Consider the following 17,493-nt stretch of genomic DNA (forward strand, 5'->3'; position numbering starts at 1 on the left):
TTGACTAGTTTTAGCCGTATTTCATTATTTGTACAGTATTTTTTTTTATTGAAAAGAAACACAAAACAACATGGACATGTACATGTGTATGCCAGAGATGACTGGAATCTGTGAATATGAATTGTTATACAGAGTCAATGTAGTTCTATAATTACTGATGTTTTCGCATTATTAAACTGCATTTACAATCTTCTGGATTTTATTAAAAATGGTATTTAGTAACTCCAATGCCCCATTTTACAATGTTAATAAAGATGAAGAATAGTCCATGGATCTGCCTCGTGATTCAGATCCACTCCATACCCCACCCTTTCACCAAGTTTCACAAAAATTGCACCGGTAGGTTTTTAAATCCTGAGCTGACAAACAAACTGAAAACTTAACGTAAATGTTGATTCTCAAAAATATGACTGGAAATTGATCCCAGATACTTTATTATTTAATCTTTAATAAAACAATCAAAGGTCTGCTGCAGCTACCTTACAAACACATGCACGCACGAGCGTGTACAGTATTTTGAAGTCACGTGACTGCAATGGGTCAAATGTTCGGTGGGGGAGAAAATGAAAGACGCATTTTTGTGAGAGAGAAAAAAAAATAAAAAAATCGGCACATTGAAGTGTAACATCTTTATAGCACTTCAGTTCTCCACTTACAAACACACAACCAGACACCAGTCAGTCTTCTCTGAAACAGCAACGCTGATGAGTCGAGTTTCCATAAAAAGAGAGACACACAAACCGTGTTGTTTCTCAGGGAATGAAGTCACATTTTGTTTATGAAGTCCAAACAAGTTTTTGCCCGTTTTTTGTTGTTGTTGTTGTTGTTTTTTTTTTAACAAACAACACATTCTAATTTTAAATATGAAAGTGTGTGCAGCAGCAGCAGATCTAAGACCGATAATAATACAAACAAAAAAAGAATCTCATCGCAGACCGTTTCAGTCACATCAACAGAAAGCTTCAGCACATTTTCCCTCCGTGTTTCCTGGAAGAAATGTGTTACAGTTTGGTTTCTGTGTTGAGTTAATCTCACCGTTAATAAACCCGAACCACCTGGTATCATATGATAGTTAAAATAATAGCGTTGGTTGATGATATTTGACTCCTCAGGCCACAATCCTGAAAGAACCAACCTATTTCAAGGCAATTTTACAGATCTAGTCAGGTTCTAATCACATACAGATAGTGACGAAACGAGTCAGCAACAGTGTCATAGAGCAGACGCTTCTGGGCATCATCTAGGAGAGCTGCTGTGTTTGGCTCATGTGTCTTCCCTGCAGTAAATAGTGAATAAATCCGACTTTGTCCCGGTGCTTTCCCCTCAGTTTCCCAGCGAGGAGCTGCGTCTCGTTTCTCCTCTGCAGATAACCTTGAGCTGACTTTGCTCAATTTTAATGAAAGAAAAATACGGAGAGGAATTTCCTGTCTGTGACTAGTTTCCACCGGCATGTCTAAAACTACCTTAATCCAAAAGCTTGGAGTGCTCTATCCGCGTAATGGTCCAGTCTGGAGGCACTCCTTTCGTGAACTCCCTTTGGAACCTGTCGGGAAGACAAAAGGAAGCATCAGAACGAGCGGTCTCATTGACATCCGTCCAACCCACCATGATGTCACCCATTGGTTTGTGAACTTCCGTTCTGAAGCCTCCACTTTGGCATTTTGTCTGTCACCATCTTGTTTTTATTAGGGCCAGAAGTGACCACATCTGGACGAACTGGAGAAGAGCAAAGGGTGGACCTGACTCAAACTGACTGAGAACCCGAAGACACTAAGCCCCGCCCACCTAGACAGGAAACCCGTGGCATTTCAATCAAACCGGACACGCCCCCAAACGTACCTTTTTTTGAGGCCAGATATCAAATAAATTATAGAATTATTTTCAGAAGAAGAAAATAATAGATCTTCCACAGCAGTGGGTCATACAAAAGACGTTTTAATACATTCAAGTCGTAGCAGTCTCGACCAAAAAATACTCACTCATAAATTGCAGTTAGCAGTCTTTTAGTTTCTGTTTCTCCCTCTCCGTCTCCAATGGCCACCTTAAAGATACGAGCTCCCTCCATGCTGTCGTCAGGAAGCGGTGCGCTCGTCAGATACCAGAAACGCATCAGAATACTGACAAACTTTCTCCCTGGATAAATAAAACGGACACGGATTAACAAATATTCACCCGTAAAGACAACAAAAATTGGGCCTCTTATTGGGTTCACATCTGAACAGGTCAGTCTAGATTTATTCTGTAGTTTTGTTATTGCCTTGTTAGAGCAATAAGTTTGTTCATCTGATGATAGTTCCCGACTTCCCGACCACGTTTATGGCACTCAGCAGCTCACCCACAGAAATGATTCTTTCAAATAGCTCAGTATTTCCCCCAAAGAGTCGGGCATTGTATTTTTTTTTCTTAGGTTAGGTAGTTACTTTATTAATCCCCAAGGGGGAAATTTTTCGCTACAGCAGCATACAAGAAATCAATAAAATAATAAAAAGCAATAAAATAACAGTAAAAAAAAAAATTAAATATAAAATGCACAGTATATACAGTACAGTATATATACATATTTTTTATATATAAACAACCAAGAAACACAGTCAACAGTGTTATTGTACTGTGATGGATTTTGCCAGAGGGGAGTTATTGTAGAGTCTTATTGTGGTCGGCAGGAATGATCTCCTGTATCAGGAACGATCTCCTGTATCAGGAATGATCTCCTGTATCAGGAACGATCTCCTGTATCAGGAACGATCTCCTGTATCAGGAATGATCTCCTGTATCAGGAACGATCTCCTGTATCAGGAATGATCTCCTGTATCAGGAACGATCTCCTGTATCAGGAATGATCTCCTGTATCTGGAATGATCTCCTGTATCTGGAATGATCTCCTGGATCAGGAATGATCTCCTGTATCTGTCCTTGTGACAGCAGCTGGAGGAATCTTTTAGAGAAAGTGCTCCTCTGTCCCTGCAGCAGGTGGTGGAGAGGGTGGACAGGATTATCCAACATGGATAATAGTTTGTTCAGCGTCCTCCTCTCCACCACCTTTTCCAAGCTGTCCAGTTTGTAGCCGATGATGGAGCCGGCCTTCTTAACCAGTTTGTTAAGTCTGTTGGTGTCTCCGGCTCCAATGCTGCTCCCCTCCCCCTCCTCTCCCCCAGCAGACCACAGAGAAGTACAGTTCACTGGCCACAACAGACTGGTGGTATTTTCTTAGGAAATAAGTAAAACCAGAACCTTTTTTTGTTTTTGTGTGGAATTTGTTGACAGTAAGAAGGAACCGACGCTCACCGTTGTCATCGTAGAAGATCCCCACGTCTCCGGGTGTTGTGTACATGATCTCATCAGGATCTGCTGAGAGGGCCGTCTTGTAGTCGGAGGGCAGCAAGTTGCACTTTTCCTCCAACTTTCCAATCAGCTGCCAGAAAACACACACAAGACATTTAAAAATACTGCGAGTTTATTCTTTGATATCCTTTGATGAAGCTACATTATCTTTAGTTTTTGTACAGTTGGATACTTAATTAGTCAAATTCATTTTTATGATCAAGCTTCTTTGTATAAAGGCCAATTGACAGTGGAGTAAATATTAGATACTTTCTAAATTGTATCTGTTTATTTACATATTTTTGTGGGTATTTTATTCTTTTATTATAAAAACAGTTCAGGTTTGAATGTAAAAAATGTTTGTTTGAATCCAGTAGGCTGTGTACCATCATACAGGTGAGTAAGACACTGACAGGTAGCATTATACTGCATAGTGTTTCCTTTTGCTTACATGCTTTTCCTGGGGTTCCCACTTCTTTCACCGATGAAGAAGATTAATTTAATGACAAATAATGAAGGGAAAATAATCTGGCTTCATGCTGATCTGAAAAAAATCCAGCCATATTCCTTAATTCGATAATTTACAAGATTTATTTACAAGGCTTACATCTGACTTTTTTGTTGTCAACTCTTTGACATTTTTATTTTTCTATTGTTTGACTTCGTTAGCAGCAACAGGAAAAAGACTTGACTGAAGTGATTGTTGACAAGCGGGAAGCAAATAAAACCCTTCAAGAAACAAACAAATAACACAATGTAGAGAAATACTTCAAGAACAATATTACACTTTGACAAATGGCAGCTAAAATTTTAACCAAACGCCAAGATATTCAATGACGTGGGCCAGAAAATGATCAAATCCCCGACTTTTTATAAATATTTTTATCCATGATATTCCAGTAATTCCAGGACCATGTTTTACTTGTAGTGAAGTATTTCCAGTGTGGTAGAAGTACTTTTACTTGTAGTGAAGTATTTCCACAGTGTGGTAGAAGTACTTTTACTTGTAGTGAAGTATTTCCAGTGTGGTAGAAGTACTTTTACTTGTAGTGAAGTATTTCCACAGTGTGGTAGAAGTACTTTTACTTGTAGTGAAGCATTTCCAGTGTGGTAGAAGTACTTTTACTTGTAGTGAAGTATTTCCACAGTGTGGTAGAAGTACTTTTACTTGTAGTGGAGTATTTCCACAGTGTGGTAGAAGTACTTTTACTTGTAGTGAAGTATTTCCACAGTGTGGTAGAAGTACTTTTACTTGTAGTGGAGTATTTCCACAGTGTGGTAGAAGTACTTTTACTTGTAGTGAAGTATTTCCACAGTGTGGTAGAAGTACTTTTACTTGTAGTGGAGTATTTCCACAGTGTGGTAGAAGTACTTTTACTTGTAGTGAAGTATTTCCACAGTGTGGTAGAAGTACTTTTACTTGTAGTGAAGTATTTCCACAGTGTGGTAGAAGTACTTTTACTTGTAGTGAAGTATTTCCACAGTGTGGTAGAAGTACTTTTACTTGTAGTGAAGTATTTCCACAGTGTGGTAGAAGTACTTTTACTTGTAGTGAAGTATTTCCACAGTGTGGTAGAAGTACTTTTACTTGTAGTGAAGTATTTCCACAGTGTGGTAGAAGTACTTTTACTTGAGTAGAGGACCTGAATACTCACGTCTTTAGCTACGAGCCCGTCCAGAGCTTCAAACTGACACCGTGACAGCAGTCTGGAAACATGACAGAAGGCCTGCAAGAGACGACATCCTCATCAATGACCGAACCGGTTGATCAACCGGTCAACGAACCGGTCAACGAACCGGTCAACGAACCGATCGATCACAAGCTGACAGGTTTTTATCGACTGGTGTTTCAGACCTGCTTCGCTCCCTCCGTGAACTCCTCAATGCTGAACTCTTTGTCAAAGTAGGTTCGGATCAGGAAGTAGTAGATCCGGGTCCGGAACCAGATGAAGGGGTTCGGGATTCCGACCACCACCACCTTCTGGTTCTGGTCTCCGCGGTCGGAGCTGTACGGGCGGACCGTTGCTGCTGCCGCTGCTGACACCGCGGCAGGTGAACAGCGGGGCAGCCGCGTCGGACCGAACCGGTTCAGGACGATGCTTTTCTTTAAAACCAGACGAGTGAAGCTAAATATGGACGGAAACCGCTGACAACCTCTTAACAGGGGCAGCGCCATCTTTCTTTTCCCTGTGAAGCGTCTTTGTCCGTCGTCTTGTATCTTCCGGCTAGGAACACCAAGCGTAATAAAAAAATATACATATAAAAATATATAAAACACCGGGCCAGTTACCCAATTTTGTTTTATCATTCTTAAAACAACAGCAGTACTTTATAAAAATTAAAATTACAAAAATTTAAATTAAATACAAATATTTTTCTTTAAAGTCACCTGTTAATCGTTATTTTTGTTTCTATGGGGACAACTAACAGTGTAACACGCGGCGTGTTTACTTTCCCTAACCCTTCTGGAGTAGCTCGTGTTAAATGGATGTCCAGGAGAGACAAACTGTCCCGGTGTTTACAGCAGCGGACAGGGACGTGTTTCTGCGAGACATTTATCCAGAGGTAAAAAAATCCACCTGCAGAGAAATGTGACTCCAGTGTTTAACGATACTCCACAATGCTGCTTCTTCTACTTTAATACACGAACAATATATTAAAAATATATTTAAAAAATGCTATACAAAAAAAAAAAAGCCCAATATTTTGGTTGTTTTGCTTTTATACTGTGCCTCTTTCACTAGTAGCTGCAGTTGAAATTAATAGTCAATTAATCGATTGGTCGATCAACAAAAACGCAGATCAACAACAATGTTCGTCTTTGATGACTTGGGAATAGTTCAAGGCATTTTGTTTCTGTTGTTTTATAACTTAAATTGAATAGGTTTGTGTTGTTGTGCTGTTCCTTTTTGAATCCAGGAAACGGATGTGATTTTTTTTGTTTTGTTTTCTGATATTTAAAAAAAAAAATCTAAACCTTTATTAGTTAATAAGGTTTAACAAGTTCTTTCATAATAAAAAGTAAAAGCTGTCTCTGTACTGAAATACCATCTTTCGCTGCTGCTCTCCACAATTACCACGATTATTTGTTGAAATATCAGACATCAAATAAACATTATAATGACATCACATTAAGTGCTGTAATGCAGCGTCTCCCAAGTCCAAGCAGACAAAATCCAGAGGATGGAGGGGGGGTGTTCTCAAAATGGACAAACAGTAGTGGCGTGCATATAATGTGGATCATATCATAGATCAGACAGGTCAAGGAGTTCAGGGTTACAGTACACCTGCATCTGCATTGTAACCAAGAAGAGTTATCTTCTAACAGGAGTGTTATCTTCTAACAGGAGTGTTATTTTATAACAGGAGTGTTATTTTCAGGAGTGTTATTTTCTAACAGGAGTGTTATTTTATAACCAGGAGTGTTATTTTCTAACCAGGAGTGTTATTTTCCAGCGCAGACCAGCCGTGCTGAGAGGCGTGAGTCTGGGTCCGTGTCTGCAGAAGTGGACAGTTGACTATCTTGGACAAAAAGGAGGCGACAAGGAGGTGAAGATTCATGTATCTGCAGTGCCACAGATGGACTTCCTTCACAAAAACTTTTTCTACAAGTGAGCTTGTGCACACACACACACACACACACACACACACACACACACACACACACACATTTGTACTTCAATCTTTGAGAGTCTATAATTCACTCCTCACTCAACTCACACTCTCCTCTACTACTTCCCTGCTGGTTTCTCATCGACTGTACGTCTCATGTTCACAGAACTCTGCCATTTAATGAATTTGTAAAAAGAGCATCCGAGACCAAACACTCAAACTTCTTCCTGTCTGAGGTAAGAATCCTAAAATCACGACATGCTGGACTGACGTTTATATTATTTTCTACAGTACGTTACATTCGTTTTAATGACACAAACTCCTTGCTGTGATTTTAGGACGAGAGCTACTACCTTCGCTCGCTGGGAGAAGACGTCCGGAAGGTATGAAGAAGGCTAAAGTGTCTTCGGTCCGACTACAGAAGCTCTGAACTGATCGCTCATGAACGTAAAATAAAACGGATGCTTCTTCTCCCGCAGGAACCTGCTGATCTGAGCAAACAGTTCCCGGACTTGGCCGAGGACTTTCACATCCCGCTCTTCTTTGAACCCGACCGGTTCTTCTCCAGCGTCTTCCGCATCAGCTCCTGCGGTTTACAGCTGTGGACGCACTATGACGTGAGTGCTGGCAGGTGTGGTGAAAGGTCAGAGGTCACGGTACAAACATCAGCCGCGAGCAGAGAGCCGAGTTCTAATCACTCGCCGTCCTTCAGGTGATGGACAACCTGCTGGCTCAGGTGACGGGGATGAAGAGGGTGGTTCTCTACAGCCCCCAGGATGCATTGCACCTCTACCTATCAGGTGAGTCTCTCCCTGCATGCCGATATATATATATATATATATGTACGCTGTATCATGCACAAGTAGCATGTTTTAATTGTTTTTGTAACCCAACAGGTGATAAGTCAGAGGTTTTGGACATTGATGCTCCTGATTTGAAACAATTTCCTGAGTTTGTGAAAGCAACGCGACACGAGTGTGTGTTGGAGCCTGGAGATCTGCTTTTCATCCCCGGTAAGAAGAGCTGCCGTTTAACACGCAATCCAAATTCTGCAAATTTATTAAATTAGGCTTTTAAAATGAATCTCATCTATAGATTGTAAATAAGAGTGGACGGAGCTCCCGGGTCTGAAAAATAAGGCCGATGTAGAAGTGCGTTAAACTGCAATACCACCGAGTGCCACTAGAGGTTGGCTCCAAAAATCCTCCGGCTCCATAGACTCCCGTCTCATAAACTTCGAAGTCAATAAAATGTTAAGTTATTTCGGTGTTGCTAGTTAAATTCGCTCCTTCTTTTTAGTTTTCTGGTGGTCCATCTGAAAATAATCCCGTCATTCATTAAAAAAAAAATAAGCTTTGAAAAGTTGTTTTTTTTGGCAGGGGGAGGGGCGTGTCTGTTTGATTGACAGGCCTGTGGTGCAGTCAGGTTACGGTTATCGTTGGGCGGGACGTAGTATCGCTGAGTTTCCAATCGGATTGAGTCAGATGCACCACTGTCGGTCTGATCAGATTAACACTAACAAGGACTTCAATAAATCCGTTTCTAATATTCCGCATGTGGTCTTCAGCTCTGTGGTTCCACAACACCGTGGCGCTGCAGTTCGGAGTGGGCGTCAACGTGTTCTGGCGCCACCTACCGGCAGACAGCTACGACAGGAAGGACCCGTACGGCAACAAGGACCCCGTGGCTGCAGCCCGAGCCCTGCAGGCTCTGGAGAGGGCGATGCGCGCTCTGGACGAGCTCCCGGCTGATTACCGGGACTTCTACGGCCGCCGCATGATTCAGCGCATCCAAAAGCGGACGTACCGCGAAGGCGCGCCGAGAGCAAACTCACAGGAGGACTCAGCAGGAGACTACATTACCCAGCAGGCCATCCACCGACCCGGGATGAGGCTGCAGGGACACGTGACGTAAGGAGGACAGTGGTCGAGTTCAGTTTTGGATGGTTGAATGTAAGAACAGGTGGTGATTCTTTTGGATTATATGTTTGTACATATTAAAATAACACCAAACGATCTGCTGTGAAAACACCAGTGAGTTTCAGGATGAAGTCACAGCTCACCAGCAAGTCATTTGTTGGTTATTTGACTTGAAAAGTGAAAAATTAAACCCAATTTTACACTCCAGCTGCAACTAAATATATTTACTTTATAGTAGTGAAGGAAAAACGTCATCATAAATGCAACATTATTACCAACGTTATCAAATATGTTGTCGAAATTACTCTTAACATGTCAGTGGTTTAGTAGCTTTAGTCTCAGTTTAAAAAAAACCAAACAGATTATATCTTATATTAAGCAAGTGAATTAAGAGTGAATGTTATACACCGGTGTCTTTTACACCTTCAATTTATAGGAATATATTTTTCTTGCACTCACAGCAGTTTATCGTTGCCACAAAGACACGAAGATATTTTGTTTAATAATAATAATAATGTGTCTGGTTTTAACAAAATTCTGCTATTTGTAGAACTTATTTTCTTCTCATATCCATCCGTTATCTATAGTCGCTTTGTCCTGAACAGAGTGACGGGGTGACGTTGGGCGCGGTGAGGTTACACTCTGGACACGTCACACCTACGGCCAGTTTACAATCACCAATTATCCTGACATGCATGTCTTTGGATGGTCGGAGGAAAACCTACAAGAACATGCAAACTCCTCACAGAAAGGTCTCCGCCGAGGTTCACACCCAGAAACCTTCTCGCTGTCAAGACGACTTATTTTGCAAGATACGTCTCCGATACAACAAATCATGAACACGGGCACTAGAAAATGTCTTTGTGACATGTAAATATCAGAAGAAGGCTTCAGGTTTTCACTCAAAACATAAAAAGTTGCTCTTTTTTGTTGAACAAGAAACTGAAGTTTTTTTTAACGGCGGCAGCAATATTCTGCTGAATGTAACTTATTTATTGAGGATGTAAAGAAAAAAAGAAAACAACATAAGATATTGACAATCTCAACTCAACTTCTACTTACTTGTTTGTTTGTTCTGGAGTTTTCCAAACTACCGTCAGCAGGAGGAAGAGACAACAACACATCTTCACCTCCAGTTCGGCCCTGACGTAAAAAAAACAAAAACACCTCGATAATAACGACACGCTGCTGCGACAACTTCAGTGTTTCTCGTGTCCGGCACTGAAATGCAGACGTGAAGAAACCGAGTCGTTTGAATTTTTATTGCACAAAGATTACAGTTCTTTACGTTTTCCTTACAAACATTTGAAAGCTTTTGTAAACAGTGAAGCAGCGTCTCCTCGGTGTGTTCAGTGTCTCCTGCTAACACCGCTTTTTGTTTTGTTTTTGTTTTGAGTCCCCGTCGTCACGGCTCTTCAGCGAGTCTCGGCGTGGACACACGAGAGAACAACCAGTGAGCGACTATACGAAGCAGAAAGAAGCTCTGAGAAGCGACCGGCTCGGTTACACACGGTGGGTCCAACTCGTTCGGCGAAGTCAGTGAACTGCCGGCTACAGAAAAGGAACTACGGCGGAGGACGTTGGATTGTGTTGAGGCCGCAGAGAGCCAGTGATCTGAAAGAGGTCTTGACTTTTATAAATAGTTTGGCTTTGGATGTGGTAAAGGTCAGACGAGCACCGACGTCCTCCTGAAGGAAAACAGTCTCGGGACGTGGAGTTTTCTCATCTGTCTTGAAGTTCAGCAGAAAGATGCTTCCATGTGGCCCGTTTCCTTCTTTCAGCAGAGCAGCGCCGAGGTCCAATAAAAGTCCCGGTGGAGGAACATGCGCTCCGTCACATCGCATCACGCCACGTCCTCTCTTGGTGTGAGATTCTCACCGGACAGAAGAAGAAAAAGAAAGACAAAGAAATGGCACATTGCTTGTTGGTGTTCTCTGTTCTGTGGATAACTACGATTTTGTTTGTTTCTATATATATTTTTTTTTTTAAATCCTTTACGTTGCTACGAGGAAGACGAAAGAGAAGCCCGGGATTCAAAGGATTCTCCTCCAGGTGATCGGACAGTTTTTGTGATGCGTTTATGGGGGGTGGGGGTGGGGGGGGGGGTTGTAGCTGATGCCGTTGCTATGGAGTCTGAGCCATGCCGCGGCTCGACTTCATCTTCTCCAGTCTTTTAGAGAGGTGGCTGTTGTTCGACTCGAGTTCGTCGACCTTGTCCAGCGCTGATCGCAACTGTTGAGAGATAGAAAAGATCAGCCGGAGCCGCTTGAACAAGCTCACGTAATATTCAGTGGAAGAAAAACGACACCCTGCCTCTCTCTGTAGTTTCCGTTTCTCCGCCTTCAGATCGTCCTCCACTTTTTCGGCGTTCTCCGACGCCGACTTGTAGCGCGTCACCTGACCCTCCAGCCGGGTCACCTGCACATCACAGAGATAGTGTTTGTAAATGAGAACTTCGATGGTTTTGAGCGCAGCGTGGCGAAACCTCCTCGAAAGACTCATCTCCGCTTACGTTTTGCTCCAAAGCCGTCACTTCTTGTTCTGCCTTCACCAGTTTGAACTTCATGTCGCTGATCTGCCTGGTCGAGTCTCCTGGGAAGATTTAGCGAAGGGAAAATACGTATTATTTGTCGGAGACGCTCGAGTAGCAACCACTCAGCGGTTTTCCTGCGTACGTGGACATGTATGGTTGCTTACTCTGCAGCTCCATTATGTTGGGATCATTTCCGTTTTCAACTATTTCCCCGTCCGGACTGGAGCTGCTGTCGGTGCCGTTCTTCTGCATCTTCTGATCCAGCTGAGATTTTAGTTTCTTTACCTGGAAATGAAGCAGAAAACATCGTCTGACGGTCAAACACGACGCGTGACGGATCACATTCACAGCTTTAATGTCAACAAACCAGCACGGTTGTGTCAGCTGATACTTTCTGACCTGAAGCCAAAAGCCCATTTATTCCTTCTAAAGACATAAATATCTAATAAAAAAAAAACCCCACAAATTTATACTTTTAATTTCTTCAAAAATATGCCAAGTAAATTCCGCTGTAGTTTTTAAGCAACTGTTTCTCAAACAGGAATAAATTATGCATTTGTTGAAGACTACTTTCAGCTGCGGATTAGAAAAATGTGAATTTACCTACACTTACACTATAATAATAATAACAACAACAACAGATAGATCCCAGACTCACCTGCTCGATCATTTTTTCACGCTCATCCACCAGTTTCCTCAGACGAATCTCTGAAAGACAGCGCACACGTTGATAAAACAACTCACTTCACATCTTGGTAACACGACTTCAAACGGAGCATCGTGCTTCACACTGCCTACAATGATTAGAGCTGATAAGGTCCATCTTTAAAAGAATAAACAGGTTAACATACCAGGGGTGGGAGGAGCCAAGGAGATGTTGGGAGGGCGGGGCTGAGGATGATGCATGCAACAGAGCAGGCATCCATGGGGGGTGGGGTGGGAGGGGGTGATGGAGTGGGAGGTGTGTGTGGGGGGGGTGTTAGCATGCACGCTGTGGAGAGGAGGGTCAGTGCACGAGCACACAGTCTCTACGACGACTTTCACACACAGATAAGATATAAGATATAAACATCATGAACGAATGAGAAGAATCGTTTGAACATTTCTCAGAAATACATGTCGAGTGACGTTTCAAACGGGTAACAGCAGAGTATTTATTTCAATCTTTTCCATTTAGTGCAACAGAATGCAAACATACATTTATCACTTCTGAGAATTACCAGTAAACATTTTTGATTTCATTTTTTATTTTATTGTGCACCAAGTGGCGTAAATACCTGAACGCGTTTCTGGAAGTGCAGATATTGAATAAGAAATGGTGTGTGATGCTGTTGCAGAGCGATAATATCCAGGACATGTGACACAAGCAGCATAATAAATGTGCATCAATAACTAAATACAACCTGTTATATCAACTGCAGTCGGGTCCAACCGTTCCTCTAAACAATATACCAGCTGCAGACTAAGACATCTTACAGTCCTCTTTGCCCTTTCCTTTGCCTTTCTTGCTGCCCTTCCTCGCGTCTCTGCCTGACTTCGGAGCCTCTTTGTCTGCGGTCTCCGTTGAATCGTTGCCCTGCAGCTCAATCCGGACGGCGTCTAATCCGTCCTCGACCGCCGAATACTTCCTCCGGTCAACGTTCTCCCCAACATTCAAACCCTCTCCTTCCTCCGCGGTGCGCCTCGACTCGTCCGCTACGCCTCTTTCTTCCTCCGATGCGTTTCTCTGCTCGTCGCGGACATTTTCGGACGCGGCTTCTTCACAAGTCGAAGAGTTTTCTTGAGGTCCGGTATCCGGCTCTTTTTCGAGCCCATCTGTCCGGTTACCTCCATCGACCGAACGCTTCTCGTCGTTGCTTTCAGCTGGTTTGTCTTTTGTATTTTCATCGCTATTATTCTGCCACAGGCCTGAACTAATACACTCATCTGACTCGACTTCAACTCCCTCCTCAACGCCTTCGAGCTCTGGACTCGTGGGAGGATTTGATACTTCAGCAGCTGCTTCCACGTCCATGTCGTCGAAATCAAAGGACGGCCCTTCCTCATCTTCACCATCCTCGTCGTCGCTGTTCAGCAGGTTGGGTCGAGGCGAATCACGATTGTCAGATTTGTCTTCGCTGGATTCCAGAGTTTCCTCGGCTGTAGGACAAAGAGACGATTCGGTCTCCTCATCACCTTGACTGCTTTTCTGCTCTGGATCTTCTGATTCCTTTTCGACAAAGGAACCGATCTCAGTTTCTTCTTTGGGAAAGTTAGTGGCATCTAACACATCAACAGGATCCTCTTCATTTTCTGCATTCGCTCCATCGATCTGATCCGTACACTCCGATGTCTTGGCGTCGTCCTTTTCAGCGTCCGAGGCCTCCGGGTTTTTTGTTAATGGTGCACCGTCACCGTCACCTCTTTCATCGTGTGAGAAACTGTCCAGTTCAACAACATCTCCAGGTTCCTTCTTGTCTCCATTCGGCTCCTCACCTCCTGTTCCATCTCTTCTCGGCTCCGAGTTCTCGCCATGCCGACCGGGAGGTTCCACACCGGTAGGAGAGACTTCTTGCTCGGCCTCTGCTCTTGGCTCTCCGTCATCTGGGACCGCCTCCTCAGGACCTTTGTGAGAAACCTCGGTGAGAGGGTCTTCGGCGGAGTCGTCAGGAGACGGCGGTGCGACAAACGCGTCGTCTTTACTCTCAGAATTGTTTGGAACATGCGACTCGGCTTCAGTGTTTTCTTTACTGCTTATTTCAACGCTGTTTTCAGGGTTATTAGTTGAGCTCTCCGACTCAACTTCAACCATCTCTGACTGAGAATGGATGACTTCTCTGCTAGAGTTATCTACTCTGGCAGCACACTCTTTGTCGAGGCCACCAGTGCCCTCTGAGCTGTCGGAGTTGATGCCAGATGGACAGATGCGGACATCTGGATCAGGACCTAAAGTTACCGTTTCTTCTACTTTTTCTGTCTCTAAAGTTTGTTCGCAGTCGTTCTCATCCTTTCTAGAATCTGTTGTGTATTCCTCGAGAGTCTCAACATGAGAAAAAGTTTCAGTTTCTATGTTCTCAGTCTCTAAAGTTTCTATGTTCTCAGTCTCTAAAGTTTCTTCCTCGTCTTGCTTGTCCACATCATGATCCGCTCTAACTTCGTTGGGAGTTTTGGGGTGATGAGGAGTTTCAAAGGGCATCTCTTCTTGTGAGGTCTTGGTTTCCAAAATTTGTTCCTCGTGGCGCTCGTTTGAAACATGGTCTGGTCTCGGTTCTTTGAGAGGTTCCTGTTGAGAAAAGGTTTCAGTGGGTTCTGCTTCCTCAGTTTCTTTCTTGCCCTGCTCATTCTCGACTTGATCTACTTTTGGTTCTTTGATGGTTCTGTCAGTGGAACCATCAATGTTTGGTTCTGTTGGCGTCCCATTTCTTCCTGCTGCTGCGTCTTTGTCTGTTCCATCTTTTTGTTGGTTCTTCTCGTGAGTCGCTCCTTTCTTTTTGCCTCTCCTCTTCTTTTTCTTCTTCTTTCCTGCAGATTTACTCGGCATCTCCTCTGCCTCCTCGTTCTCTGCGTCTTCGCCGTTCTCAGGCTCTTGTTGAGGTCCGGTCTTTGGTGCAGCAGGGACGGACTCGTGGGCTAAACTTTCTGTCATAACAACATGTGCAACTCTTTGCTGAGGACACGATTCTGTATTTGTCAGAGTACTTTCCTCAACATCCTGTTTGTCTTCTTGATCTTCAGAAAAGCTTGTACACGTCTTTCTAAGATCCTCGTCTGTATCAACACAACTACTTTTGGTTTGCGTCTCCTCTAAATCTGTGTAACTCGTCTCTTTTAAATCCCCCCCCTCAGACATGTCTGTTTCTGGAACATTGTCCTCAGGACTCGTTACAGGTTGAACTCGCTGAAGTTCAACGATTATATCTTTGGCTTCTGTGATTGGACAGTCATTAATGTCAACATTGAAGTCCTTGTTGAGGCCTGAGGTCGTTGCCTGTTGTTCTTCTTGAGGCGGTCCTTCGCTGGACGTTTCCAGTTTGGACACATCAGCAACATTACAGAGAGCATCAGAGCTCAAGTGATTTTCTTTGGCTTCCTCATGCTTTTCTTGTGGCTGCTCTGGATCCACCTCTTCCTCTCTGCTACTGCTCAACTCCTCTGTGTTGCCTGAGAGATCATGAAGAGCACACGGTGATAGATGGCCAAAAAACAAATTCTTGAAGACATGACTTTGTAATCTTCATCAGGAAGTGCATCAGCAGAAGTGAAGGAAAAGAAGGACACCTGGCTGATTTGGCAGCCAGAAAGAGAAGCAGCGAGCCGAGATAACCAAGAGAAGCACGAGGAGAAGAGAAGAAGAGGAAGGAAGGAAGGAAGGAGGAACACCGAAATGAAGGTCTTGATCCCCAGTTTATCAGCGTGATCAGAGCAGAAGCTTGACGTCGTATCTATGCAATTATCCAAATAAGTCATCGCTACACACACCGACTGTCAGCTTCCAACATGCTGAAGACATTCAACCCTGTCGCATATCAGACCTGCTACCGTTTACACACCAACATCACCTGCATTAACAGAGGTAGTTGTGATTCAGGACTAATGTGTGTTCGGGAAATGGTGAAAAAAGGTGCAAGAGAAACACGAGAGAAACATTAGTAATAGAAGACAAAGCAAGTCTGTTCATGTGATTTTAGTTTCAGAAGAAAAGCAAGATGTCGGATCGACGTTTCCTAAAAGATAAGAGTGGTGATTTTCAGTATTTTTCTTGTACCTCAACAACACGTCGGGCTGTTTCTCACTACTTTCTGACTTTGCACGCTGTTTCCTACTAAATACATAAATCTTGAAATAAAGTTACTAATATTAGAGGTCAAAAGGCCACTGTAGTTTTTAGCAATCATTAGTCCGACAGGAGTATTTAGTGCAACTGCTGGGGACTATTTTTCAGCTGCAGATTCATACAGTAATTATAAATGTTCATGGAAATAATAATTCGGTGCAGCATTGTGGCTCATTGATGGTTTTTTTGGATGACGTTGGAGCTCTACAGCACAGAAGGCAAAGACACACACATAACTTGTTTGTCTTTAAAAAGGTATTTCTTGATTATCAGCAGATGACGTTTAACCAGATGATCACATTACTGATTATCCGAGACCTTTTGAGACATCTCTAATATAAGAGCCATAGGAGCTAAATATAGAGTATTGTTATTTATATTTTTACATTGCTGCTACTCCCTAAATATTGCCTTTCATATATTGTGTTTGCTCGAGATAGATATAAAAAACTAACTGATATAAATGAGTGTCTAATCAGCAGTCTAGCATGAGTGACAGAGATGGAGCGGCACAGTTTTTCTGACTGTGTTTAACTGTTGTGAACAACTGGAATTTTGGATTATTAGACCTACTTTAGGATATGGATGACGACGCTCTGTGGAAACCTTTTTTTGAGGATAAATAAACCTTCTTTGCTTTAATCAGCAAGTGGAGTTTGTTTTGTGGATGCAGTAAAGAAATACGAGTTTGAACTAAATGTTTTTCTCTGAACCGAGTTTAGGATCCTACATCAAGCATACCGGCTTAAAAGTTGCTCCTGAACAGCGACAGTGTTTCCAAAGTCCAGCGTTTCAACAAGGAACTATCAGTCGCAAGAAAAATACAGATTATCACCCCATCTCATAAGATCAGTGCAAATCAGAGTTCAAGTTAATATTCCAGGGACAAAAACACAGGAAGCTGAAGAGGGTTCACTCCAAAACACTCTACATGGAATCTCAGTGCTGCGTTTTCATTTTTGTATAATTTATGATTGATTTCCTGTTTCGTCACGACTCTAAAGCATCTTGGGGTGAAAGCCTTCAGTTAGTCTTCAGCAGAGCCATGCAGTAGGAGGAAAAGGAAGGTTTGATTCCACAGTGTTTTTTACCGAGCATGCTGTTCCCCTCCGCTGGGGACGTCTGGGGGTCCTTCACCGACGGGGAGGCGGGGTCTGCGCCGGGGGAACCGTCCACTTCTGCCTCTCCGAAGTCCCCGTTGATGCTCAGATCAGGTCCCAGGACTATTCCATGTTTCTAGACGAGGAAAAAGTCATGAATTAGCACCGGAGATTGGAAATAACATCTGGGTTTGA

General features: G+C 43.0%; 3 protein-coding genes across 15 annotated transcripts in view; 1 reads left to right on the top strand and 2 right to left on the bottom strand.

Annotated features, from left to right (window-relative positions):
• Nucleotides 1-28: 28 nt before the first annotated feature.
• Nucleotides 29-5,503, bottom strand: maip1 (matrix AAA peptidase interacting protein 1). Its single transcript, XM_069154936.1, has 5 exons — nucleotides 5,177-5,503; nucleotides 4,977-5,048; nucleotides 3,286-3,412; nucleotides 1,980-2,133; nucleotides 29-1,543 (listed from the first exon to the last, which is right to left on the bottom strand). Exons 1-5 carry the CDS (start codon nucleotides 5,495-5,497, stop codon nucleotides 1,465-1,467), a joined length of 753 nt encoding a protein of 250 aa, XP_069011037.1. The 5' UTR covers nucleotides 5,498-5,503; the 3' UTR covers nucleotides 29-1,464.
• A 286-nt stretch (nucleotides 5,504-5,789) lies between these two features.
• Nucleotides 5,790-10,302, top strand: tyw5 (tRNA-yW synthesizing protein 5). Its single transcript, XM_069154951.1, has 8 exons — nucleotides 5,790-5,886; nucleotides 6,778-6,932; nucleotides 7,100-7,169; nucleotides 7,272-7,316; nucleotides 7,413-7,550; nucleotides 7,646-7,733; nucleotides 7,830-7,946; nucleotides 8,501-10,302. The coding sequence occupies exons 1-8, from the start codon at nucleotides 5,806-5,808 to the stop codon at nucleotides 8,845-8,847; spliced, it is 1,041 nt and encodes a 346-aa protein (XP_069011052.1). The 5' UTR covers nucleotides 5,790-5,805; the 3' UTR covers nucleotides 8,848-10,302.
• The window catches only part of lrrfip1a (leucine rich repeat (in FLII) interacting protein 1a), a 42,914-nt gene continuing 35,520 nt past the window's right edge, over nucleotides 10,100-17,493 (bottom strand). For 11 of the 13 annotated variants that reach the window (XM_069154940.1, XM_069154938.1, XM_069154942.1 and 8 more), the window contains 2 exons: nucleotides 17,290-17,434; nucleotides 12,042-15,525 (listed from right to left, as the gene is read on the bottom strand). In XM_069154940.1, the coding sequence (XP_069011041.1) occupies nucleotides 12,848-15,525; nucleotides 17,290-17,434 (2,823 nt within the window). In that variant the 3' untranslated portion in view covers nucleotides 12,042-12,847. Of the gene's footprint in view, nucleotides 11,085-11,165; nucleotides 11,271-11,364; nucleotides 11,445-11,549; nucleotides 11,671-12,041; nucleotides 15,526-17,289; nucleotides 17,435-17,493 lie in introns of those variants that run through there. The other 2 variants (XM_069154950.1, XM_069154949.1) reach the window with 1 other exon arrangement.

The sequence above is a fragment of the Embiotoca jacksoni genome, unplaced genomic scaffold, assembly GCF_022577435.1.
Source record: "Embiotoca jacksoni isolate LCO1_2020_lvr unplaced genomic scaffold, fEmbJac1.0.p SCAF_2, whole genome shotgun sequence".
Taxonomy (NCBI): domain Eukaryota; kingdom Metazoa; phylum Chordata; class Actinopteri; family Embiotocidae; genus Embiotoca; species Embiotoca jacksoni.